This window comes from Phascolarctos cinereus, unplaced genomic scaffold (assembly GCF_003287225.1).
Source record: "Phascolarctos cinereus isolate Bilbo 61053 unplaced genomic scaffold, phaCin_HiC Scaffold_1;HRSCAF=81, whole genome shotgun sequence".
Lineage (NCBI taxonomy): Eukaryota > Metazoa > Chordata > Mammalia > Diprotodontia > Phascolarctidae > Phascolarctos > Phascolarctos cinereus.
Window position 1 is genome coordinate 115718337 of NW_027555514.1, and position 27358 is coordinate 115745694.

Below are 27358 nucleotides of genomic sequence, written 5' to 3' on the forward strand. Positions count from 1 at the left end.
TGGCAGGGGCTCCTCTCCCCGCCCCGGGACGGGAGGCGGAGAGGCTGCAGCCGCCGCATGGAGGTGCCGCTGCTGCAGCCGCCACCGCCCCGGCACGGGCCGGGACCGGGGTCGTTGCAGGGAGGCGGAGCCGCGGCGGTCGCTCTGGAGCCGGGAGCCCGGGGGCAGCACCCAGGACACGAGACGGCGGCGCAGCGGTACAGCGCCCGCCTGCTGCAGGCAGGCTATGAGCCTGAGAGGTGACGCCTGGGGCAGGGCTTGGGGGTGGGATGGGGGGCGCGAGCCCTGCTCTAGAGCTCTGGTGGGGACCCAGCACCTGGGGAGGAGGCGGTCTGGGAGCGACCTCCCATGCTGCTTCCATCGTCTTCATCCCCCATTTCCTCCAATGGCACGGTCCGCCAGCAGAGTTTTGGATGGGGATGCAAATGCAGAATTCTGCAGGGGTCGGGGCCGGGGTGGTGGGCCGTTTTACTCCAACTCCTTTTCCTTCCCGGTCCAGAGCGGGTAGGGGCCTGTAGGCATGTGAAATGGGCGAACCCCCACCTCTCCCCTCCTTGCTCGGCTTCCCAGCCCTTTATAAAGCAAACTTTCTTCAGAGCTCTTTGGCTACCCTCTTCTTTAGACCCGTTCTTAAAAGTGGGTCTGCTTAGTAAAGACGGGTATCAAGGGCCGCAGAGACCCTGGTCTACCGGGCTTGACTTTGGCTGAGGGGTCACCGGGAGGGTGGCAGATGGATAGGCATTATTCTCTCTTCACCCTACACCTCCTCCAATCAACAGGTATGATGGGGGCTGGAAGCCAAGCATATTCCGCAGCTTTTTGAGTATTTGCTGCAGTTAATGATTCCGGGAGGAGGAAAGCAGCCAGGGTCTTTCTGTAAGGGGGTGGGGGACCCACTGGGGAGATAGGGACCTGGGACCTGGCTGAACTGGATTGTAAAGGAGACAGCAGCTAATCTATGGATCTTATCTGCAGCCTGAAATGGACACCCTACTGGTTGTCCTTCCTGTCCAAAGGATTTGGACTCCTTTGCCGGCTCCATCTGCTGGTGCTCAGCAGCTTGGGGAGGTGACCCCTGGCAGCTGGATTGGGGGGGGGGTCCTCTGGGGGAATTAGCCATACAGCTCAGGCTTGCAGACTGGGTGCTTATGTAAGAACTTTCAACAGCTTAACCGCTACTTCGTGCCCCTCCCCCAACTCGACAAGTAGCCTCAGGCTGTCACACTCCTCCACCCCCTCCCTCCGGGTGATCTGACCCAGGACATCTTCCCCCAGGAAATCCTGTTAATAAAGGCCCTGGGGTGGGGGGGGAATGGGGAGGAGCCACTTCCTGGGGTGAGTGGTGATTGGAAGCTTTATGTGCACCGAAGTGTAACTGCTTCTACAGAAAGCAGATTTGGTACCTATTTCTGGTACTAAATACAAAGTCAGGGATAAGAGCAAGTTGCTCAGGAATAATAATTGTTATTATTACTTAATGTAATAACTCAGTTCTATAATGGTTTAATATTTGCAGATGCTTTCCTCTCAACAGTGCTATGGTGGAGGCAGCTCTTGTATTATTACTACCTCCAATTCACAGATGAGGAAACTGAGTCTGAGAGAGGAGCAGTGATTTTTCCCAACGTCACACAGCTAGTATATGGCAGAATCAGGATTTAAGCCAGAACCTTTGGACTCCAAGGCCAGCACTAATTTCCATGGTCCATATTTTTGGGTTCACTTTAAGGCCTTTCTGAGAGATGCCATCTCTGCTTGAAGGAGAACATTTTTCCTATAAGAGACTGCTTCTTTCTTCCAGAGAGAACCTCCCATAGCCTTAGCTTTCACACCAGGAACTGCTGAACTGGTTCCAAGCTAGCCCTCTCCCTCTCCCCTTTGCTCCAGCCCAACACACATTTAGGAGAGGAGTGGGGAACCTGTGCCTCCAGGCCACATGTGGCCCTCAGGTCCTCAAGTGCCGCCCTTTGACTGAATCCAAACTTCACAGAACAAATTTTGAGGACCTAGAGGGCCACAGGTTCCTCACCCCTACTTTAGGAAAAAGGGGAAAACCTTTCTCTTTGAGAAGCACTTTAGGGAAGCCAGGGATGGATTTAGTCAGAGAACTTGGGACTGAATTTCCACTCTGCTGCTTAGTATTTCTGTGTCATTGGGTAAAATAATAGCTAATAGCTAACAGTCATATCTGGCCTTAAGGTTTTACAAAGGACTGTACTTATATAATCTCATTTGGTTCTCATGATAACCCTGTGAAGTAGGTGCTATTATTATCCCCATTTTATAGATGAAGGAACTGAGACTGAGAGATGTCCAGGGCTACACAGCTGATAATGTGATTGGGGCAGGATTTTAACTCAGGTCTTCCCACTCCAGGTCCAGGGGGCTAAATTAAATGGTCCCTAAGATTCATTCCAGCATCCTTTGCTCCAAAGAGTTGGCTGAAGCCAACATGGTGTTCCTGGATGGTACTTCTGTCCCAAGCCAGCCCAGGCCCCTAAGCCATCCTGGGAACAGGGCTGGGGAAAGGCTCTCCTATTGCTTTATCCCAGCAACCATCTGGCAGGAAAACTATGGATTGGGTAATTATTTTTTTTTAGTGAGGCAGTTGGGGTTAAGTGACTTGCCCAAGGTCACACAGCTAGTACATGTCAAGTGGTTGGTCTGAGGCCGAATTTGAACTCAGGTCTGACTTCAGGGCTGGTGCTCTATCCACTGTGACACCTAGCTGCCCCCTGGATTGGGTAATCTTGATTTCCCTTTCCCAAGGAAGAAGCAGCTGGAGAAGGTCAGGAAAAGGGAGGAGGGAATATCATGGATTAGCAGGTTTATTAGAAGAGGGCAGGAATATACAGAAAGCTTACAGTACTCCAGCAGCTTAGAGTAATGAGCAGCCTCTGACCCTTTGATTGGTCAGGCTGCTGGCCTAGGGCCAGGGGAGATGAGGGCTGTTTCAAGAGGTTGGTAGTAATTTTTGTTGTTGTTCAGTTGTGTGGTGACCCCATTTGGGGTCTTTTTGTCAGAGACACAGGAGTGGTCTGCCATTTCCTTCTCCAGCTCATTTTACAGATGAGGAAACTGAGGCCAACAGTTTTAAGTGACTTGCTCAGGTTCACACAGCTAGTGTCTTGAGGCTGGATTTGAACTCAGGAAGATAAGCCCTGACTCTAGGCCTATTACTCTATCTACTTTGCCACCTAGCTTCCCTGTCATTGGTAGTAAAGGGAGGAAGGAATCTGTGGGTCACTAAGTAGTCAAATATTCCTGATTTTGGAATGGCCTTCCTTTTTATAGTAGAATACTGGGTCAGAGGCAATTCACTTCAATGAGACTAAAGAGAAACTCAACAAACCATTTATTATGGGACTATTATGTAGGGTGGAAGACAGACAGCCTGACTTCAGGATCTGAAGACCTAGGTTCAAGTCCTGCCTTTGACACGTACTGGCACGTGTGACCTTGGGCAAGTCATTTAACCTTTAAATGCTTCAGGCAACCTTCTATAAAGAACGCTTGCCTCATCTGCACTGGTAGAGGAAGTCTCCCCCTGGGAAGAGTCCCTATACCTGTGAAATTACAGGTTGAACAAGTCAACACATTAGTCCATGATGTTCCAATACCTAGGCTAGGCACCGGGATTCCCTCCTCAAGGTTCCTTCCCTTAAGGTTCTTACTTCTAATAGTGAAGGCATGAAGCAGGACATCTACTTGGGTCAATCCCAGGCAAGAACCAGAATCTAGGTGTCCTCTTTATTAGCCCTAAGCAGAACTTTGCTGTACTCTTGTCTTATAGAAATATCTGGAGGCCCATCATGCCCTAGAAAAAAGAATGGCCTGTAGCAGACCATTTAAATGGAAAGAGTTGGGGTTTGAGCAGAAGGCATGTTCTGCTCTGTGAACACTAGGCCACAGCTCTGCCTTTCTCTAGAAAAGATGATGCCAGAAGGTGGATAGCTGGGAATGGGAGGCTTCTAGGTGCTGCCAGCCTCTAGAGCTACAGCCAGTGGCCTTGGTTTCAGTTTCAGAGATTTAGGCCTTGAAGGGACTTCAGATTACATATACCAACTCTTTCATTTTACAGATCAGGAAAAAGAGATCCATAGAGGTTAAGTGACTTGTCCAAGCAAAGCACTGAGCCTGCAGTCAGGAAGATCTGAGTTCAAATCCAGCCTCAGAAATTTACTACACCAGCACAGACCACTGGGCTGCTAGTGAACCAAGATTTCCCAGAAGCATATTTCTTGACCCAAGTGATCATAGAGTGTGTGAGCTCTGGGCTTGAAAGTTCTGGGAAACCTATATTGTCCATTGCCTGAAGTGAAGGTGGTAAGACACTTGGGAGATTCTCAACCTCATGGCCCTCAAGTTTCCTTAGCAGGAAACTATGGGGGTTGCTCTGGAAGGCTGCTTTCCATTTCCAGTCATCTAGGATCTAATTAGGCTTTGGGTGCCCTCAGTATCTAGGATCAACTCGGAACAACCTCCCCCAACCCACTCTGACCATGCACAGATGGGAGGAAGAGCCTGTTTTCCCAGCAAGTTCCCTGGAGGTGTCATTAACGGGAGGCTGGGCATCCCAGGGAGGATCCCAGGTTGGAGGCCAAGACTCCCCCAGAGAACCTTCTGCTGTCACACTACCACCACACTATCACAGAGTAAACAAAACTCAGGGCCTCCCAGGGCAGGGAGATCTGTGGTAGGCAGGTGCAAGAGACCAGCAACCTACCTACTCCTTCACTGAGGGCTAAAGTGTGATGCCCAGGACTGTTCTGAATACACCCAGGCCAGCCTGATGAGCGTATCCTGGGCCTGGGTCTTTTAAGAGACCATCTAGTCCAACTCTCACATTTTTCAATGAGAATGAAGCCCCCAAAATTTAAGTGACTTCAGATACTATACAGGTAGTAAGTAACAGAACAAAGATTTGAACCTAGGTACTCTCTACCTCCAAGGTGAGAGGTGGAGGATAGGAAGAGTAAAGGTGATCATCCCATTGATTATGAGGCTAGAAACCCTGACATGAGAGGCAGCCTGGAATAATGGAGAGAGGCCTGACCCTGGAATCCAGAGGATTTGGGTTTAAATTTTCTTGGTCTTAAATTTTCTCCCTTGATAAGTACCAGCTGTTTGCTCCTAAGTTACAGAGGAGGTTCCCAAATGCATCAGTAGGAGACCCTGAGCTGAAAACCACTGGTCAGGCCAATTAGACAAGAACCCTAGCACTGAGTCACCTTGGATTTGCTCTCTGTCTGAGAATCAAGGGGTAGCCATAGTGGGCAGGAGGAGCCAAGTAATGCCTTTAGAGTCAAGTTAAAATCCCACCCCTGATTCTTCCTACCTGGGCGATCTTGGGCAAATTGCTTCATTCCCAAGGAGGGGTTGAATTTGGAGGTCTATTCCAGCTCTATTAATAGTTAGTAATTACACAGCTCTTTACGGTCTGCAAAGCTCTTTACGAATATCTCACAACCACCCTGGGCGGTAGGGTGCTATTATCATCCCCACTTTACATTTGGAAACTGAGGCAGAAAAAGGTTAAATGTCTGAGGCCAAATCTGAATTCAGATCTTCCTGATTCCAGGTCCACCGTTCTAGATTTGATGCATAATTTGACATTTCCTGTATCTGATGATGTGGGCATTCTACTATAAGAAGAAAGGCCACTCCAAAATCAGGAATGTTTAATTAAAGGCCCAGGCTTCAGGCATATTCCCAAATCCTTCTCCCCCATCCTAATTTACATGCCTCCCACCGCCACCCCCATCATCCAACTGCCCTGCCTAGTGACACTGCATTTTACCCTGGGGTTGGAGCAGCTTCAGGGTCGAGATGTGTGAGCTCTGCAGCCCCCTATGGGCAGTGCCTGAGAGCAGCTGCCCTACTTGCCCCACCCAAGTCCAAAAGGGTCCGGTCCAAAGCGTCGCCGCCGATCGGGGAGCTGAGCTCATTCTCCAGACCTGCAGGGATTCCAGGACTGCGGGGTGGCTTGCTCTTTGGGAAGGATGAGACCCGGCTAGTGAGGCTCCCGGCGGGGGTGGGGCGAGCGTTGGGTAGGCTGGGGTTGGCGAAGCAGCCCCCTGCAGAGGGAGGGGGGGTTAGAAGAGGGGGGTGGTGGCAGGGCGCAAGCGGAGGGGGCTGGGGAGGCGGGTCGGGACGAGGGCGGCGGAGGGGGCGTGTCCCCAGCGCTGGCTCGGCCCCTTCCTCTAAGCCTTCCTCCTCCCCCGCGCTTCCCTCCTTGCCGCCCCCCCCTCCTTTACTCCCCTCCCCAGCGCTCCCTCCTTGCGCCCCCGGGCCCGGCTGTGCGCGCGCCACTCGGAGCCTGGACTCGCTGCCCGGGGCTTCTTTGTGCGGCGCGGCCCCGATCGAGGAGCCGCCGGGCGGGAGAGAGGGAGGGCGGCGGCCCGAGTTCGCCCAGCCGCCTCAGGCAGCCCCGCCGCAGCCCCCCGCCCGGGCGGGAGGGCGCAGCGCCAGCGGCACGGCCGCGCGCACTCGGGGCGTTGATGCCGGCTCTCCGCGTCTCCCAGCAGCATGGCGGACTACCTGATCAGCGGCGGCACCGGCTACGTGCCCGAGGACGGGCTCACGGCGCAGCAACTGTTCGCCATCGCCGACGGCCTCACCTACAAGTAAGTCCGCGCGCGCCGCGGGCCTCGGAGCCAGCGTGCCCGCGCCTCCCTCTCCCCGGGACCTCCCCTCCGCGCCGCCGCAGAGCAGACCCCCCGACCTGCCCCTGCCTTTGCAGCCTCCCCCCCGCCCAGCATGGGGGTCCTCCTGCCGCTGCCCGTGGCGCGGGGGATGGGGAAGGAGGGGCGCGCCGAGCGGCATCCCTGCCCACATGTATCTCCCACCGTGCCCAGAGCACCCTCCTTTCCCGCTTGTTGCCACCTAGGTCAGCAGTTTTATTTACGCAGCACCTACTATGTGCGAGCGAGGTGCTCGGCCCACCATATGGCACCCATACACAGGTGGCAGCAAGTCTGCAGGCCCAAGGGTTTCTGGAGATCCCATAGGAGGATCCTTGGACTCGAGGACCCCAGTGCCTGGGCCGATCCGGAGGGCCGGAAGGGATACTCTCCTTTTCCTCCTCTTGTGGGTTTCTTGGGTAGTCTTGCGGAAGGGACCCCTGCTCCAATGGTGCCTCCCTCCCTGGATATCCAGGCTCCCAGCTCTGCCATGGGCATTTCAGTCCCCAAGCCTTGCTGTTGGTGGAGGGGCTCCGGGAGCCCAGATAAGACAGCCACTCAGGTAATTATCATCCGCGGGAGGGAAGGGACACAGCGGAGCTGCCTCCCTTCCTGGATGGTCCCTGCCCCCCTTATCCAGTTACCCCAGATGCTTCAGCAGCCCCACAGGTTGGCCCTGGTGCCCACTTTGATGTGCACACTTTTGTCCCCCGTTTTCCTTGGCCTTCTCTGTTCGGGATTTGGGTGTGTGGGGGAAGGGAGCAGCTTCCTCTTGGTCTGCGGCTCTTTTTTGTTCCCCAGGCCCAATTCCAGCTGCCTGGCTGGCCGCAGGCCTGGCACTAGCCCGGGATCCTGGCTGCAGGGCCGGGCACATGCCAGACAGAAGCATTGGAGCCTGGGGCCGAAGTCGCTCACAAGCCAAGTGGTCTCCTCTTCTCTCACCCTTCTGCCAATCCAGTCCCCTCTTCTGCCCGGTAGTCCTGGTGAACACCAGAACTTTATTTTCCTAATTGGGGATGGGGTTAAGCGACCCTCAGAGGAGGTTTAAAAAAATCCTCCCTAGCTAAGTAATTGGAGGGAGTACTGATCACCTCTAGGGGGTAGTCATGAGTTCAAAGGCATCTCAACTAGGCATCTTGTGGGACAGTCTTCCTTTTTATTGGTACAATGGAAAGAGTTATGGATTTGGAATCAGAACCGTGGGGTACAATTCCTGGCCCTGCCACCTCTTATGACCCAGAGGAAAGTCACTCTTTGGGCTTTGGTTTCATACGTGGTAAAATGGGGGAATTAGACTAAGTGATCTTTCATTTCTAAGCCTATCAATCCTAACTGTACCAGTCCCAGTAGACAGTGTTAAGTGCTGGGAATTTGGGTTCTGTTGTCAACTGGTATGGTGGGTAGAGTGGCTTTGAGTCAGAACTGCCTGGGCACAGACCCTTAGTAGCTGTGCCACTTCCTTAATATGTAGGGGATAGACTGGGTGGCCTCAAATGTCCCATAGATCACAGTCTAAATTTGGGCTCTGTGTGTTGGAAGGATGGAGGGGATAGACCTGATTTGAGAGGTAATGACTAGAAAATCCTGATGTCTTGGTTAGGGTTTTTCCCTTTCCCTAGATCTTGAAGTTTGAGGGTTCCACTCCCTTGTTTCTTTACTCCATGCTTATCCTGTGTCCTAACTGAAAACAGCCAGGAGAACTAAGGTTTAAATAGGGGAAGGGTCTAAACTTGACACCCAGGAGACAACGTGGAAAAAGAATGAAGGTGTGTGGTGGAGTTACTGCTGAGAATGGGGGACCTGGTTAAGGGAAGAGGGAAGAACCCCACCTGTCCCTCTAAATCCAGCTCACCAGCTTTCTTCTCAGGTTTACTATAGGCACAGTACCTGAAAGTCTGGATTTGAGGGAGCTGTAGGCCAGGTGACCACGGAAAGGGTGCCTGTTTCTTCCTGCGGTAGTCTGATGTGGCACCTCTCTCAGACGTGGCTTTAGTTGGGCCACTTTGCTTAGCACTGTGGGGAGTGGCTCCGGGGGTTTGCATTTGGGTGTGTCTGGCAGGCTGTATCCTCTGTTAGGTTTATACTGCCTAGGTCCCTGGGGTGTATGGCTTGGTAGCTATCATCTCTCTAACTTAAGAAATTATACCCTTTGGAGCAACTCAACCCCTAAGCCTTGGCACTCTGCTCTCTGCCCCACCTTTCCTGAACCGTCTCTAGCCAATAAGATCCTATCTGAAATGATCTCCAGTCTTCCTTTCAATCCATGTTCTTTCTGAAACACACTGAAAACTTCCTCAGTATAAATAACTATGATTGTATTCTGATCACTACATTTTCTTGGGACTAAAGGCCTTTCTATATTCCATTTAGACTGTGCTTTTTTATACCCAGGTTCAAGTCCCTCTGTGACAGTGATCAGCTATGTGAACCTGGATGAGTCATTTTTATAACCTTTCAGAGTCCCCTGGCTACTCACTCAGCCTGTGAATTACCCAAAGCTGCTGATCTGCTTGGGTGATGGAGCTTCCCCCAGTACAGGGAGTTCCTCACACAGGTGAAATCACAGATGTAGACCAAAAAATTATATCTGTTGACATAGACCTAGAGGGGATATAAGAGTTGTTCTCAAGTAAGTGCTTGGGCTTTTTTTTTTTCATTCCCATATTGTATGGGGAAAAGGAGAAGGGTGGTACCGTCTATATGTGGTGGCATGGGATGTTTTTTTTTGTCCAGTGGCCACTACTTCCCATGGCATTCCACATAGCACCCTCCTGCATCTGACAGGAATTCCGTAAATTCTCCTGACTGGGAAACAATAAGCAATAAATGTTTATTGACTGTCACAGTCTGGGATCAATCAACAAGCATTTATTAAGCACCTACTGTGTATCAGGTAAAGAGGAAACAGTCCTGGGCCTCACCAGTAGTTGGACTTGGCATTCCCTGCAGCCTAATGAGACTTAGGAGAGAGGGACAGAGTGACTGCTGCAAGCCACGAATGCTACCTGACCTTTTTAGTTCTTGGCATCCATTCTCTGGGCAGTGGGCATGGGCCATAAGGAGTGTTTGAGAGAAGTGGGTTGGAGGAGCAGGGGTCCAGAGGGCCCCATAGTAAGTAATTGTTAATAATTATTAATTAGTAATTTTAAAAAAATTTTTAGGCAATTGGGGTTAAGTGACTTGCCCAGGGTCACACAGGTAGTGTCAAGAGTTTAGTCTGAGGTCGGATTTGAACTCACTCAGGTCTTCCTGACTTCAGACCCCACTGCGCCACCTAGCTGGCCCTATTAATTAGTAATATTAAGGGTGACTTTTCATTTGAAAAGGCTTTCTTTTCTTCCTGCCTCTACTCCCCACATAGTAATCATAGCGTATCTATATCTCAACAGTGATTTCCTGATCCTGCCAGGATTCATAGACTTCACAGCTGATGAGGTGGTAAGTACCTTTTTCTTTGTGGGTTTACTGTTTTTGGTGTGAGAGAAAGAGACTCTTAGAGCTTGGTTTTTCTTAAAAAGGGGAAGGGGTGCCCTCATCCTTATGCTAAGGACTCTGTCATCTTGCCAAGACAACATCTACCCTGCTTAGAGCCTGTCCAGGGGGCTTTTGTCTTTGGTTTTAAAGACTTGAATCTTTCCCTACTTTCCAGACTTCTCTTAATCCTTGGCATTCAGCCTCCTGGACTTTCCTGGGTCTCTGAACCAGCTTGGCTCCTTACATCCAGAGACATCTACTTACTTAAACCCTAATTGCCTGTTCCTCTTCTTCTGCACTGTTACCATGTCTGGGTGTCTGGCCCTGGCCCTGATTGTCCTGCTAACCCAAGTCTTGATGAATTCCAGACCAGGAGAGTGCGTTTTTCCTCCAGAGTTTATTTACAGGGGAAAAGAGAATATACATATTCAGCCATTATATACCATGGTAAAGTAATTAGGCAGAAGCAGTGTGCCATAGGCTAGAGAGCTAGTCCTTGGAGTCAAGAACCCCTGCATTTGAAGTCCTGTGTCTGGTACATACTTAATCACTTAGTCCTCAGCAACTCTCTAAAACTGATAAGTTTATGAGAAGTTTTATATCTGTTTTTTAGGAGGCAGTCAGGGTTAAGTGACTTGCCCAAGGTCACACAGCTAGTAAGTTTCTGAGGCTGGATTTGAACCCAGGTCCTCCCAATTCCAGGGCTGGTGCTCCATCCACTGCACCACCTAGCTGCCCTGTCTCTTTTGATAGAGGTTCTCCCCAAACCAAAGGAATCACAGTCTGGTTAAAGAGGAGGGAAGAAAAGGCAACTAATTAAATGCATTGAATGGAAACTCTACCTAGTCCTCAACTAGATGATATCTGTTTCTTAAGTTATTCTGTTCTCACTGCAGCTCCCTAGCCTCTTTCTTGTTCTTCAAGAGAATCATCTCTTCATCCCCACATCCTATTGTCATAGAAAAGAGTGCTGGGTTTGTAGTCAGAAACCTTAGGTTCAGTCCTGTCTCTTAACTCCTATCTCATTGACCATAGGAAAGGGATTTAATCTCTCGTCCTGAATTTCCTTTTCTGTGAAATGATGGTTGTAGACTAGAAGATTTCTTTAAATCCTATGATAGAGCTCTCTGCTAAGTCATTTTGGGATGATCAGCCTTACCTGGGCTCCTTTGGTTTAATTTATTAATCCCTTATTCACCTCATCAATCCCTTCCAATCCCAAATTCATTCTTAGCTGATTAGGAAATTTTCTGAGTGATTGAGTGACGAGGTTTTTCAGCCCTTACCATAAGGATGTCTAACTAACTTCTTCCCCACACCAATAGATAAGGAAAGAAATACCAATGGATATCTGATGACCTAACCTCTCTCCCTCTCTTCCTCTTCTCACACACAATTAGAATAAGTCAATTGGACACATAGACACTTACCCACAAAGTTATTCAAAGACAAAGTCTGTACTTAGTGTCTGACACTTAGCAGATGCTTATTGATTAATTGACTGGTTTCTTAGTCGATGAGTTGATGAGGAACCCTGAAGAGACGGTTCACCCAATCAAATTCACCTTTGAATGTATAAATATTAGATGGGCCTCCTTGGAGTAATTGAAGGGAAAACTTACCTCAGTGATACAGATGTGACCCAAGGTGGTACTGGTGAGGCCTGAACTCCCATAGCAGAATTAGTATGTGTTCTGTCTCCACCCTTCAAGAAAGGGGTAGAGCTGGAAAAGGTTTAGGAACTGTGAGCTTTTTTATTGTTGTTCAGTTGTTTCCAGCCATGTCTGACTCTTCATGACCCCATTTGGGGTTTTCTTGGCAGAGATACTAGAGTGGTTTGCCATTTCCTTCTCTAGCTCATTTGACAGATAGAAAGCTGAGACAAATAGAGTTAAGTGATTTGCCCAGGGTCACACAGCTAGTAAGTTTCTGAGGCCAGATTTGAATTCAGGAAGATGAGTCTTCCTGAGTCCAGGCCGGCACTCTATCCACTGTGCTGCCTAGCTGGAAATGGTTTAGAGAACTGTTAGCTTCCCCCCCATTGGAAAAAAAAAACCCAAAACAAAAACCTCAACCCAAAATAACCCAACAACCCACAAAAATAAAACCAAAACCATCAAGAAGCCTTGGGGGTAAGGAGGGCCATAGGCGGAAGACTTGAGCCAGAACCAAAGAAAGTTGAGGAGTGATAAGAGGCTTGTTATATCTCAGTCTGTTTGGACTGGGTGAAGGTGAATTTGTTTACCAAATCACAGGGGTCCTAGCTTAGTTGGGAACTTGAAAGAGGCCAGATTGTAGCATTTAAAGGTGAAGGAGCCTTATACTTCATTTGGTCCCCACTTCTCATTTTACTGTCTTCTTGTCCAAGGTCAAATGAAACAGATAGTAATTCAACAGAGACAGGATTCTAACTAGGTTCTCTGACCCGAAAGCCAATGTTTTCTACTGTACTGTACTATAATTGTAGGACAAATCGAATTTTTTTTTGGGTCTAAACCTGTGATCTCCTTGGCATAGGAGTTCTTGGTGAAGAATTCCATCCCTCCCTCTACTAGTCTTATCAGCAGTTCTTCTGCAGTTTAGAGGATCTTAGAGAATTGCCTGGGGACACTTAAGTGACCCAACCAGGGTCAGCAAGCAGTGTGTTAGAGGCAAGCCTTCCCTACTCCAGGAGCCCAGCACTAACTCTGGTGCCACATGACCTTATGTTTTACATAGGGGCTAGTAAACTCATGGAATTCCTTACTCTAAGAAGCAAAAAGTTATCCATCTGAATCAGAGGTTCCTAAACTTATTTGGCCTATCACCCCCTTAAAAAAAATTACTCAGCACCTCCCCCACCCCAGTATACTTTCTTTATCCCTTTAATGGTTTTTATTTAAAAATTTGCATCATTTTAAAAAATATAAATTTTTTAAAAAAATGCTGCATCTTAAATTTAATATTTATTGTAAATTTGGGGTTTTTTACCTGCACTGAAATTTTCATGATGCAATATTGTGTTGTGTAACCGTATAGTATTGTATTGTAAACATGTTATTACAGGCACATATTCCTGCCTATGCATGCTGGACTTCCTGTCAATCTGTGACATGCTCAATTGCCAACACTTGCTTGTTTAGACTTGTCAGTGGACTTGACTACTGATTGGTTATAACTTGCGTTTTGTGTGTTTATTTGGAAAATAATGTAATCACTACAACTTTAACTCTGTTACACAACAGACATGTACAGTTTTTCAAACTTCTCTTCTTAGCTTCTACCACCCCTTTATTTTTGTTCAATGTCCCCCAGTTGCACCTGAGTGTACTGCAGCACCCCTACACGTGCACACACTCTGTTCCAGTGCCCTTCAGGGGGGACCTATGAATTCGAAATTCTTCAGTACTTCAACAGAAGTGATCTCATTGTGATCCCACTGATGAGACTGCCCCTTCCAGTGTTGCAGATTTTGGCCCATCCTTGCCTGCTCATTGTGGACAGTTACCATAACTTCATCAAAGGAGCTGTCCTCAAAATGCTGGGGGGCCTTCCTCTGTTTATTATTTTTTTTCACATCTCCAACCAGTGGACTGCTTTCTGTCAGTTACCCCTTGATTTCAATGTGTGACTAGCCCCACTTCTTCAGGCTTGCATTTTCTTGATAACAACTTTTATGCTACATCTTGAATGTAGTGGGTAATTTATTAAAAAACAGCATTAAGGGGGAGTTAGGGTTATTCAGGGCAACAAGGTGGCACTGTGGATAGGGTGGGACCTCGAGTCAGGAAGGCTCCTCTTCTTGAGTTCAAATCTGGCCTCAGGCACTTACTAGCTGTGTGAGCCTGGGCAAATCACTTAACCCTGTTGGCCTCAGTTTGCCCATCTGTAAAAAGAGCTGGAGAAGGAAATGGCATACCATTCCAGTGTCTTTGCCAAGAAAACCTCAAATGGAGTCACAGAGAGTCAGACATGACTGAAAATGACTTCAGGATATGTCATTAACCTAATAACTCCCCTGTCCTACTACATACCACCTCTTGCTGTCCTCAGACACAGATCACTGGGCTGGTTGGCACTTTTCATGTATTTGATATTGTGGAGAAGAGAAGGATGATGGTCCTTAACTAATGCTTTTCCTCTCTGCCCTCAAACCATATCTCACCTGTCTTCTCCTTCCCCTCCACTCTCCTGTATTCGTACTTTTTTTTGCCCCTAGGATTTGACTTCAGCTCTAACTCGGAAAATCACTCTGAAGACACCATTGATCTCATCCCCTATGGACACTGTAACTGAAGCCGATATGGCCATTGCAATGGCTGTGAGTAGACCTTGGGAGTGGGGAAGGAGCATATTGGAGGCTGTGGGGTGGGGGTGTGATCAGTTGGGTTTTCACTTTGGAAGAATTAAAACTGAGTTGCTTGGTGGTATGGGGAGGACAACACTGTCAATTCTGACTCCACTCCTCGTTCCTTCCAGCTAATGGGTGGCATTGGTTTCATCCACCATAATTGTACTCCTGAGTTCCAGGCCAATGAGGTGCGCAAGGTCAAGGTGAGTACTAGACTCTTTGGAGAGACCCTAGACCCTGGCCAGCAGAACAACTTCCATTTACTCTATACATAGCCAATGAGACACATCCCTGTGTACCTTCCACTAACTTTATTTTCAAACACCTACCAGGTAGCAGGCTTTAGTATCCTGTCTGCTCTCACCCTTCTGTGTAACAAGGGTGGTGGTGATGCAGGGTGGGGTGTGGGGGAAGAATTGGGTCTCCGCTGGCCCATGTCATACCCCATAGGAGCTGCCTTGATAGTAGGCAGAATCTGGGCACCTGCCTTGTTTGAGTAGGACATTCTGCCCTCATTTTTCTTCTTATTTGCTTCCAACCTCCTTCCTACCTTATTTCTTTCTTGTCCTCAGAAATTTGAACAGGGCTTTATCACAGATCCAGTGGTGTTGAGCCCCTCACACACAGTGGGTGATGTGCTAGAGGCCAAGATGCGGCATGGTTTCTCAGGCATCCCCATAACTGAGACAGGCACCATGGGCAGCAAGCTGGTGGGCATCGTGACTTCCCGTGACATAGATTTCCTTGCCGAGAAGGACCATGCGACCTACCTCAGTGAGGTAAGCCTGCTAGGCAGGGGTGGGCCATGACCCAAAGCCTGATACCCTTTAAGGCAGGGGTTGAAGTGGCTCGTATTGGTGGGACATATTAGGTGACAAGGGTTGAGGTTTCTGAGTACTTTTGAAAGGGAAGGTTCCCCTCCCCTGCTGCCTTCTGACTTAAGAACAAACATACCTGTTCTACTTCCCCCACAACAGGTGATGACAAGTCGGAACGATTTGGTGGTGGCACCAGCAGGCGTGACATTGAAAGAAGCCAATGAGATCCTGCAGCGCAGCAAGAAAGGTACTAGGGGAGTACCAAACCTAGAAAGCAATGCCAGCCCTTTTTAGCTTGGTCCACCCCTCCCTGGGCCTCCTGGATTACTCTTATAGGAGGACATAGCTGGTCTTCCTGTGCCTCTTGGAACGGCTTCGGCCCATGAGAGGCTAGAGCCAGCTTGACTCAAAGGGTCCTGCCCCTAGATCAGAAGCCCCTTTGGGACATGGCCCAGGATGCCCTTTACTATATAGTAGGAGCACAAATTTGAGCTTTGCCCAGTAGCAGATAGTGAGGGTATCTAAGGGTATGCTGAGGGGCATTTCACTCAGCAAGCTGAAAAGCTTTTTGGACTTAATACATTTTTAAAAATGGATTTTTATTGTCACCTCTTGTTTTTATATCATTTATATTTCTCCCCGCCCCCCGCCCCTTATCCTTTCATTTCTTGCTTCCAGAAAGTCATCCCTTATAACAAAGAATTTTTTTAAAAAAAGAAAAAAATTCAGTAAAAAACAATTGACACAATGCAAAAAAATTTGAAGCTTATGTACAATGTTCCCCCCACCACAACCCCCTCAAAGGAGCAGTTCACATTATTGTAGTCATTGTATGTATCATTTTCCTTTCTTTATTTTGCATCAGTTCATGTAAGTCTTTTCATGCTTCTCTGTTTTCATCATGTTTACTGTATTTCTTACATCACATCAGTATTCTATGACATTCAGGTACCACAGTGTGTTTAGCCATTTCCCAGTCAGTGGACTCTAGGTTTTTAAAGCACTTGGCAAATCTTAAGGCTGTATATAAAGACCAGTTATTATTGTTTCATGGGCCTGGCCTGACCATGGACTACTACTTCAGGGCTCCCAAGGAGAGGGGCTTGGCTGTGAATCTAGAATGAGTATTCCAGAGTAGACTTTTTTACAAACAGGAAAGGAATGACCCAGGCCTAGCCTGGGATTTCCAATTAGCTTCCCCCTTGCTTAAAGATCTTACCCCCAGAATCAGTCTGACCAGAGGCAAAGGCTCAAGTTTGGTCTTCTGGTGCCTGAGAACTCTATTCTCAGCAGGTACTGCCATATATCTCATGGCAGTCTTTGGTGATATAGTAAAATGACTCTCACCTCTCAACCCTTCTCCTTGCTGCCCCACCCCCCAAGAAAAGGAAAGGAAAAACTGTTTCCCTAGACTTAAGTATGGGATCGGATAAGCCTTTGCCCACTTCTTATGCTCCCATATTTCCATGCTAGGAAAGCTGCCTATTGTTAATGACAGCGATGAATTGGTAGCCATCATTGCCCGGACTGACCTGAAGAAAAACCGGGATTATCCCCTGGCCTCCAAAGATGCCCACAAGCAGTTGCTCTGTGGAGCGCGGTGGGCACCCGGGAGGATGACAAATACCGCCTGGACTTGCTGACACAGGCGGGTGCCGACGTCATTGTGCTGGTGAGAGCATTGAAAGGGGGGCACTGGAAGTTGGGTACACTGTGGAGTGGGGAGGTTCTCATGGGTAGTGACTCCGGGGGAAGGATCCTTCCTGGGGTTGGGGCTCAGGGATTTTGCAAGCCCACATCTCAGGTAAGGGGCTTCCTCTGCTTAGGAGGGGGCCTGAGATCCTTATTCATGCCTTCTCCCAGGACTCGTCTCAAGGGAATTCGGTGTATCAGATTGCTATGGTGCACTACATCAAGCAGAAGTACCCCCAACTGCAGGTGATTGGTGGGAATGGTGAGTCTGGGGTCCCTATTTTCCTGATGGTCTCCCTCCTTCCCAGTTCCTTTCCCTTCTTCCTTTGTCCTCCAGGCTCCCTAACCCTTGGCTTGGCCTCAGGAATGGGGTGGTGGTGGTGGTGGTACCATAGCGGTCCCCAGACCCTCATGGCAGTCTGTGCTCTCTGTCAGTGGGATGCTTCTCATGGGGAAGGGGGTGTCTCAGTTATTTTCATTACGGGCAAGAATAGTATATCCAGATCCTCAGTTTTCCTATGCCCCTGCCCACAGTCGTGACAGCAGCACAGGCCAAGAACCTGATCGATGCAGGTGTGGATGGTCTTCGAGTGGGCATGGGCTGTGGCTCCATCTGTATCACCCAGGAAGGTGAGTGTCACCCAGTCACCCATCAGGCTGTGCCCACATTGATCCCTCCTGCTAGTTTAATAGCATTGGGTACACATGGACGCCACAAGGGTTTCTCATTCTTTTTTTTTTTTAATCGAGGTTGGGGGTGGGTGTGGGGAATAAAATGCTTGTTAATTTAAAAAGATAAAATTAAAAATTAAGAGGAGAGAAATAGCACGGGTTTGGAGTTAGAAGAACTAGGTTCAAATCTTGGCTGATACTTATTATCTGTGCCACCTTGGATAACTCACTTCTCTCTGGCGCTTATATTTTTCATTTGTAAAATGATGGAGTGGTTTGCAGTCTTGTAAGATCTCTTCTAATTCTGTGTTCTAAGATCCCATGACGTGGAAGCATCTGGCGGTGGGTGACTTTGACACATAGAGAATGTGTTCTGTGGTCTCCTTCTGCCCTAGAGAGATTTCTTGGGTATTGAGCACTGTGGGCCACCGTCTTCACCTCTGGGATCTGGGGCTGGGGTCTCAGTGTAGCCCTGCATCAGCATTGTTGCTAGGTGGGCATCGTTCTCCTCTTGCCCCTTGACCAGTGCTTACTGCCCGTGAAAGGGACCTTAGAAACCATTGAGTCCCACCCCCTCATTTCACACCTTAATAAACTGCGGCACAGAGGAGTTCAGTGACTTTCCCAGGCTTACACAACTAGTAAGTATCTGAGCCAGAATTTGAACTCAAAGGTGTGTTAGTGTTTGCTGGGCAGGAATGGATAGTGTGTGGGACTTGGAATCAGAAGACTCTGTATGTCTCAGTTTTCCCATCTGTAAAGTGGACATGATAATAGCACCTTCCCCTTTGGGTTTTTGTAAGGATCAAATGAATTAACAGGCAGAAAGCACTCTGCAAACTATAAAGCCATAAATGCCAGTTATTAGTATTGTTATTAGTACTAGCAATGATGAAGAGAATGATAATATTGCCCAAGGGCTTGGGGGCATTTAGCTGCCTGGGTCTGTACCTTTTGTCATGCTTCTGTGTTGTAGGAATGCGTGTGTGTGCGTGTCTGTGTCTTGTGTCCTACCCCCAACCCCTCTAGTCTTTCCTCTCCCCCTTTCTTTACATGGCAAAGTCAGTCCCTCATGGTAGTAGAGCCCCTAGGGAAATAAGCTGGCCGTGGGGCTGAACTCATGCTGGCAGAGGTCTCTGTAGCCGAGCCCAACATCTCTATCTCTTCTCCAACATCGTTGTTAATAAAAAAAAAAAAAGGGGGGGGAAGCTAGGTGGCACAGTGGTTAGAGTTCTGGCCTTGGAGTTAGGAGGACCTGAGTTCAAATCTGGCCTCAGACACTTGACATTTACTAGCTGTGTGACTTTGGGCAAGTCACTTAACCCCATTGCTTAGCCAAAAAGCAAAACAAAACAAAATAAAAAATAGTAACAATAGCCAGCATTTATAGAGTGCTTTAAGGTTTGCAAAGCACTTCAAATATGTTAACTCACTTGCTCTTTGCAGCAACCCTGTGAGGTAGGTGCTGTTTTTAACCCCATTTTACAGATGGGGATCCTGAGACAGAGAGAGGTTAAAATGACTTGCCCAGGGTCACACAGCAATTGTCAGGATTCAGATTTGGGTCTTCCTGGCTGCTCCTCATGTCTTTCTTTTGCCATCCCCTTCTCCCGGCAGTGATGGCGTGTGGCCGGCCTCAGGGCACTGCTGTGTACAAGGTGGCAGAATACGCCCGTCGCTTTGGAGTCCCCGTCATTGCTGATGGTGGGATTCAGACAGTGGGGCATGTGGTCAAAGCCCTGGCCCTTGGAGCCTCCACAGGTGACTAGCGGGGGGAGGGGGAAGAGCAGTAGAGTGGGTCAACTTCTACAGGGCTTGGGAGACTGGCTGCCCAGTCTGTCAGGAATAGGAGGTGAGGGGGGAGCAGGACATTGGGAGTGAACAGGTGGGCGGGGAGGTGGGAAGCAAGTGTTCTGGGGCTGGTTGCCTGATTCTTGTCCCTCATGCTCCCTCAGTGATGATGGGCTCCCTACTGGCAGCTACCACAGAAGCCCCTGGGGAGTACTTCTTCTCTGATGGGGTACGGCTCAAGAAGTACCGGGGTATGGGTTCCCTGGATGCTATGGAAAAGAGCAGTAGCAGTCAGAAGAGATACTTCAGGTGGGTGCAGCCTTCCCCCAGCATCTACACTCCCTTCTCCCACACAGACAGCTTTCGTCCTGGGCGCCCACCACTGCCTGTGATCACTGTGGGCAAGGATAGAGCCCACTTTGTCACTGTGATTAGCAGTGGACGGCTTTCTTTGTCGGGACAGGGAGGGAAGGACGAGAGGGTCTTTAAAAAACTATCCTACTGATGCTAGGGATTTGGGGGTGGGGAGGATTGTAGGGAGGCAAGAGCTGCGATTTCCTTAGCATAAACAACGCCTAGAGAAGAAACTCCCTTTTTTAAGATTAATTTTTAAAAAATTTTGAGTTTCATATTCTCTCTCCACCAGTTGGGAAGGCAAGCAATATATCAGTCATACATGTGAAGCCATACAGAACATATATTTATTTTTAATATTCATTTAAAAAAAAAATTCGAGGCAATTCCGTCTTCACCCAAATGTTTTAGAGACTAGGGGCAGTGCAGTGCAGTGGATAGAGCACCTGCCCTGGAGTCAGGAAGACCCGAGTTCAAATCTGGCCTCAGACACTACTGTCTGTGTGACCCTGGGCAAGTCACTTAACTCCAATTATCTCCCCCGCAAACAAAACAAAATAAAACAAAAAAAAAGATTAAATGTCTGGTCCAGGGTCACTCAGTAGGGTAGGGTTTGAGGTGGAAGATGATGAGTTCTGTGTTGGAGAGGTTGAACCGGAGATGCCATGTATGCCCCTCCCCTGAGTTGGCTGGTTCAAGGGATGGCTCTGATCCTGGGGGGTCTTTGCCATCCTACTTCAGTGGGGTTCCTGCCTCAAGTCTCTCCCCACTCCAGTCCATCCTTAGCTCCTCTGCCAGGTGAGATAGAGGGTAGGAATTCAAGGCAGGGCAGGGTTCCTGAGCTCCCTTCTTTGCTCCATGCAGTGAGGGGGACAAGGTGAAGGTTGCCCAGGGTGTCTCGGGTTCCATTCAAGACAAAGGCTCCATCCAGAAGTTTGTGCCCTACCTCATCGCTGGCATCCAGCATGGCTGCCAGGATATTGGTGCCCGGAGCCTCTCTGTCCTGCGGTGAGCACTCCTTTCTGGGGAGAGATGTGGTGGTGGGCAGGTGAAGGGTGGGCTTCCCTGTCCCTTTGGTAACCTTGCACTTCTTCCCCTGCTTCCCCAGGTCCATGATGTATTCTGGAGAGCTTAAGTTTGAGAAGCGGACAATGTCAGCTCAGATAGAAGGCGGCGTCCATGGCCTGCATTCGTAAGTGTGGGGATCTCCCCTCACCAAGCCTGACGGTAATGGGGCTTGATCAGGGTATCGAGGAGGTGGAAACAGAACCCCCCCAGTTGGAGGTTAGGCTCTTGGCATAGCTGGCTTAGTTCCAAGGCCTCTGCTTTCCTTTCTCACCCACGGCCTGGCCCAGGTGAGTCCTCATGTTGGCTCCATCCATTCCAGGAAGCTCCCACCCACTCTGTAAGATTCCCCATGAACTCGATCTCTGGCCCTCTAACCAAGTCCCTTCCCCTCCTCCTTCCGCATAGGAATGGTAGGTATGGCCACCTGACCGACCTGTATGTAGATATGGCTCAGCCTCAGGGGCTTGGTGGCTGGCAGTAGGAGAGCTGGGGCTGCTATGGGCTAATGGTGCTGGGCTCTTGCTGGTGGTGGTGCCTAGATTGCTAAGGGGCTTTTGGTAGGGGCACTGCATTAAAGCAGGGTGATTTGAGAATAGTGTTGGTATTGGGAGGGGTGAGGGGAAGGGGGTGGTGCACTATCAGCTGGCAGCAGTACAGGGCATGTGGCCCTGGCACTGGCTGGTTTGGGGTAGCTAGGGGGTCCTGTCTTCCCTGGCACCAGGCGGGCATCTAACCTATGTCTCTTTCTGCCCTGCTCCCGTAGCTATACCTTTCTGCCATGTAAGTAATTGCGAAGCCCGGGGCCCAGTGTAGAGTAGAGTAGAGAAATTAGTGTGGGCCAGGGCGGCTGGGGGTTAACGGTGGGACTGGGATGGGTAGACCTGGGGTACAACCACGGGACACACGACCCTGTCCCCTTTTCTGTCTTGGCTACCTCCTCCACCAGAATCAGGTGGGCAGGTGGAAATGTCACGGTGCCCCCTCGTCCAGGCTGAACCACGAAACATTCATTTCCTGGGAGCTTGCATAGATGCCAGCTGCCCCTAGAGCTGAAGCTGCCTGTGGCCCCTGTGACCCCTGAGTCCCTCTCCTTGAGCCAGAGGCAGGGGAGGTCTAGGGACGGAGCTCGTTAAGGGCATTCGGGGGTGGTAGGGGGAGGAGGGGCCTGGAGTGGTGTCGTGGGAAGGGTGCTGGATTTGGAGGACAGGACTTGGGTTTGATCTTGGCCCTGTCATTGACTGCCTGAGTCACTACACCTCTTGGGGTCTCAGTTTCCTCATCTGTAAAGTGAGGGGGTTGGATTAGATATCCTCCTGAGATTCCTGCCAGCTAAAACCGTGGTCCTCTAAGACTGGCCCCTCACACATACCAAGGGAGTTCAGAATCCAGTGTGGGCACTTGCACTGCCTTGTGGGGAACCCCAGCTACGAGGGCAATGTTGTCATCTTATGGGAGAAACAAAAGACCATCGGATCACTGGAAGGGCCTTCAGGGACTTTCTTGTCCAGCCCACTCATTTTGCAGATGAGGAACCTGAGGTCCATAGAGATTTAAATGGCTTGTACAAATTCACACAGGTAGAAAACGTCAGTTGGGGGATTAGAACCCAGAGCCGGTGTTCTTTCTGCTGTACCACTCACAGATACGCGCAGGTGGAGGGAACGTGGAGGATTCTTCTAACCCTCTTGTCTGTGTGTGTGCTGTAGAGGGTACACCACTAGAACCTGCAGAAGTGGTATCACCTGCTCTTGTTTCTGTCCCTGGCCTCAGCATGTCTTGGACTTGGCTGCTGGGGGAAGGGGGAAAACCCTGAATCCAGCATCCTTTGCTGTCTTCGGCCTCCCCCCTCTGTCTCTACTGCCCTCAGCTCCATAGGTGTTTCTGGGTACTGTTCTGGCAGGAGTGGACGAGGGTTGCCATGGAGACAGGGCACGAATGTTAACCCTCTGCCTTCTCTCTGCCTTCTCTCACAGTTACGAGAAGCGGCTGTACTGAGGACAGCGGTGGTGGCCGAGGAGGGGGTGGAGGAGTCCCCCGTGGGGCCCCCTCAGGCGTTGCCTCCCTCCGTAACTGAGTGGCCTGAGTGGCCCCCATGGATTTGCACTATGGGTTCCCAAACCCTTGCCCTTCTGGGAGGGGAGCAGGGAGCCGGAATTGGCCCCTTAGGAGGTTGTGGTCTCTCTCCCTCCCCTTAAGCCCCCTCCTTTCCCCTTGAGCCAGGACTGCTCTCTCCAGGGGCCTGGAGAAAACTCAAGCCTCCTCTTCTGTCAGGAGCAGCTCACTCCTCAGGCCCCTGTGAGCCCACCAGTCTGGTTGCCCAGGGCTTGCGCCTGCCTCAGGTCTCTCTTGCTGCACCCTGCTCCTTTTCTCCAAATGTGGGCTGTTTTGAGGCCCTAGCTCTGAGGCGGGGACGGTGGCGGCTCTAGGGAAGGCCTCTACCCCAGCATTCCTAGCTTCTTGTCCCGTAGGGTGCTTCCCACACCCCTCGCCCCACAGCGAATGGTGCTCTCCTCGGCCCTGCCTCCCCCTCCCCACCTCTGTCCAGCTGCAGTCTGCTCCCTCAGACAGTGGCTGTTGTGGGCCTCCAGCCCAAGGAGACTTCTTGCCTCCTGTACCCCTCCCCCTTGCCCCACCAGCCAGAGGGAGGTCTCTGCCCCCTTCCCCTGGTCCCTCAGGCTGCCCACAGGGACTTGGTCTTAAGTCTACCCTGCCCAGAGGTGATGGGGAGCAGAGATAGCAGGGAGGGAAGGCAGTCCATTCAGTCTCATTCCCTTGCTGCTCCAGCCCGTAGCGCCCCCCCCCATCCCCAGCCATGGCTGAAGGCTTTAACTTTGCACACTTTGGGGCCACGGTTGTGTTGTGTATTAAATAAGCTGAATAAAGCAAGCGGGTCTCCAAGGATTTAGCTGTCCTGCTGTGTCCCTAGTCACAGGTTGGGGCCCATGGATTTCCTTGCCTAGGCTAGGGTTGAGGGACTGTGCCTGCCGCAGGCTGGTATTCCCCTCAGGACAGAGCAGGGTCACCAAGCCCAGCTCCTTCAGAAAGGACAGCCAAGAGATGCTGGCCTTCCCACGTATGTGTAAAGTGGGAAGGGTTCCGAAACTCCCCATCAAGGGGTTGATACTGGCAAATAATCCTTAGAGACTGATCATTGAGATGCAGGGATCATAACTGCACAGATTTGGAGTTGGAAGGGACCTTAGAGGCCTTAGATTCTCACCTTTCTCCCTTCTCCCTCCATTTTACAGATGAGGAAACCTAGAGGTTAAGTGATTTGCCAAGGATTGCACAACTACTAAGCATGGGCAGGATTCGAACCCTAACCCTCTTGACTCCCAAGTCCAGTGACTCTACAGCCTGGGCACATGGAGGCCGAGCATGCCCACTGTCCCGACTTCTGGGCCCCAGGCAGGCAGAAAAACTAAATGCAAGAAGTTCATGGGTCAGAATGATCTTTGGGTGGGCTCTCAGGAGGCTGGCCAACTCCTGTGGAGGCAGGAGCGTGACTCAAGCTAGGATGAGGCAGAGGGGAAGCTGAGACCCAGTTTAGGAAAAGAAAGGGAAAATTGGCGATTCCACTAGAGGCCTATGAGGCTTTTAAAAAAAGCCAGCCCACACATTTATGAACAGTTACTTCCACTGCTGATACACGTAAGGGGCTTCCTTACTCTCACATGTTCAAATGTTGATTTATTTACAGTCTGATTTCAGACAAATATAAGGACTGGAAGTCTTGGACTTGGTCTTCCTTATTCTTCAGGATGCCAGGCAGGCAGCACTCAATAAACCACAGAATATGGGAATGGACGCCTCCCTCTGTGTATGGAGTCATGGTTGTACGGTAGTTGGAGTGGGGTAGATCTGTGTTTGAATCCTGCTTCTACTGCTTCCCCGCTGTGTGACCATGGGCAAACACTTCACTCCTTTGAGGCTGGCTTCCTTCATTTTCAAAATAGGGTTAAGAAGACCTGTAGTCTCCACCTCATCAAATTTTGAGCCTCAGGTGGAACACAGTAATGCGTATGTGGGTGTTGGAGAGCAGTGATGTCAAACTTAAGTAGAAACAGGAGCCACTAAACCATACAAAAAGATCCCTGGGGCAACTAGGTGGCACAGTGGATAGAGCAGCGGCCCTGGAGTCAGGAGGACCCAAGTTCAAATCTGGCCTCAGACACATAACATTCACTAGCTGTGTGACCCTAGGGAAGTCCCTTAACCCCAATTGCCCTCACCAAAAAAAAAAAAAAAGATCCCTGTCGGCCACATACTTAGAAAATCACATATTAACATTATCTGTGTTTTACGGTGTGGAATCAGGAAGTCCTGAGTTCAGATGCAGCCTCAGACATTTGCCAGCTGTGTGGCCCCGGGCAAGTCACTTAACCCTGTTTGCCTCCATTTCCTCATCCATAAACTGAGCTGGAGAAGAAATGGCAAACCACTCCAGTATCTTTGCCAGAGAAGCCCCAAACAGGGTCAGGAAGAGTCACACGACTGAACAATGCGATTTATTATATTTTTATTTTGTTAAATATTTCCCAATTATATTTGGAGGGGCCACAGGTTTGACACTCATGGTGTAATGATTAAAGAGCTGGCCTTACAGCCGGGAAGATCTGAGTTTATTAGTCTCTCTCACCTCTGACCCTGGCTGTATAGACCCTGATCAAGTCATTTCGTCTCTAGGCACCTCTCAAACTATAGGAAAGGCCAGCAGCAAAGGTGCTGAGCTCCTCTGGGAGGAGGTTTTTCATGAGATGAGAGTTTACTACATCAGTTCCAGTTCCTATCTCTATATAAATCCCAGTTATTAATCTGGCTCATGTTTTTAAATGCACAGAATACATAGGATTACAAAGGAAAATAGTTACATTGGAATGCAGTTTTTGAAATGCTTTTAAAAACAAGTCCGTCATGGGGCAGCTAAGAGGCACTGTGGATAGAGCACTGGACCTGGAGTTAGGAGGACCTGAGTTCAAATTTGACCTCAGACACTTACTAGCTGTGTGACCCTGGGTAAGTCACTTAACTGTGATTGCCTCCAAAAAGCTCAGGTTAAGAACCTCTAGAGAGTCATGGAGACCCAAATGGAAACACTGTTGAGATTGGAACTTGAAGAAATCTGGAAACAGGCAAAGTGACACAGGCATGCGTGCACGCGTGCACATGTGCACATGTAAACAGACAGAGTACTTATACCCTCTTTGGATTCCAAGACACAATCCTGCTTTGGTACCGTCCTAAGGCCCCTCCTCCATCACTGCCCAGAGGTTGCTTATCCTACACAAGGTACCTGATCACCTGGCTTTTGAAGATATGTTTTGAATTCCCTGGGCTTAGTGCTGACTGGCCCAATTCTGCGGCAGAAATGTCATCACAGGGATGAGAATGAAACTAAGTAATGCCATTTGTGGTGGTGGTGGGGTAAGAGCACAGGATGTGAACTGTAGGAGCAGAGGGGCTAGCTTCCAATTCTAGTCATGTCTCTCTGGGCCTCAGTTTCTTTACCTGTAAAATGGGAATGAACTAGATTACTGAAATTCTCATCTAGCTCTAAGGTTCTTGGATCTCATGAAGGATCCAAATGTCACTGTTGCCTAATTCCTAACTGGATGTGATGAGATTTCTGAGCAATCATCCTAGTCTCTTATTTAGCCTGTCTAGTGCCCTGGCTTCAAAGATATATTAAACCAATCCCTAATTTACCTGCCTCCTTTTTGGGGGGACCACTGTCACCGTAACTGGCTGCCTGAGAGTACCTGCTTCAGAATTTTTTTTCCCCTTTAATTTTGTCTACTACATACCAGGGAGAATAAGGCTTTTTAGATGTTATCTATAAGGGAAGAGAGGATATACAAATTCAGAAATAACCCACTTGGGTAAGGTAATTGGGAATTCAAATAAAAGAAAACTATCTTGTCTTAACTGGATGCTACTTAATTTCTATGCTTCTATATCCGGCTTCCTCCCCAGAACACTCCTCACCAATCTGGGATCCACTCATTCACCAATTTTCCAATCCCAAGATCACTCTAGGCCAATTAGGAAGCCTCATGATTATGTGGGATATGAAGGTGTTCCATTCACGTTCCTAGGTAATCATTGATTAATACCCTTAGTATCAAGGGCAAGAGCTGTTCCCCTTGTCTCAGAAAGACTGATGTACAAAGATGAGTCCCTCTGTCACATGCCACACTGAGTGGGCATGATTCCAGCCTATTCAGAGCCCTGTAGCAGTGGTAGCCTTGGCCAGTCCTGGCTCAGAATGTACTGAGTGTCAAATGTTTGAGACCCACAGGGCAGGATAAGTTTGTTCCCAAGGAGGGCAGTGACATTAGTAGGAGCTAGAGATGTGTCCAAATCAGGATTTGGCTGGCTGTATAGATTGATAGGGTCAAGGTCACACCATCTTGCAGGGGTTGTAGACCCTCTGGTAAAGCCTATGGTCTCCTTCTCTGGATAATATTTTTAATTGC

At 49.4% G+C, this 27358-nt stretch overlaps 1 protein-coding gene across 1 annotated transcript; it reads left to right on the forward strand.

Moving 5' to 3' along the window:
* On the forward strand, positions 1-26807 carry LOC110219170 (inosine-5'-monophosphate dehydrogenase 1). Its single transcript, XM_021002304.2, is given in 17 exon segments — positions 1-239; positions 6528-6626; positions 7159-7245; positions 10073-10121; positions 14356-14457; positions 14616-14690; positions 15060-15266; positions 15465-15552; positions 16779-16898; positions 16901-16977; positions 17169-17259; positions 17532-17627; positions 19287-19430; positions 19625-19769; positions 20679-20822; positions 20923-21006; positions 22856-26807. Coding segments are annotated over 17 exon segments (1812 nt in total). The 5' UTR covers positions 1-57; the 3' UTR covers positions 22878-26807.
* The last annotated feature ends 551 nt before the right edge of the window (positions 26808-27358 follow it).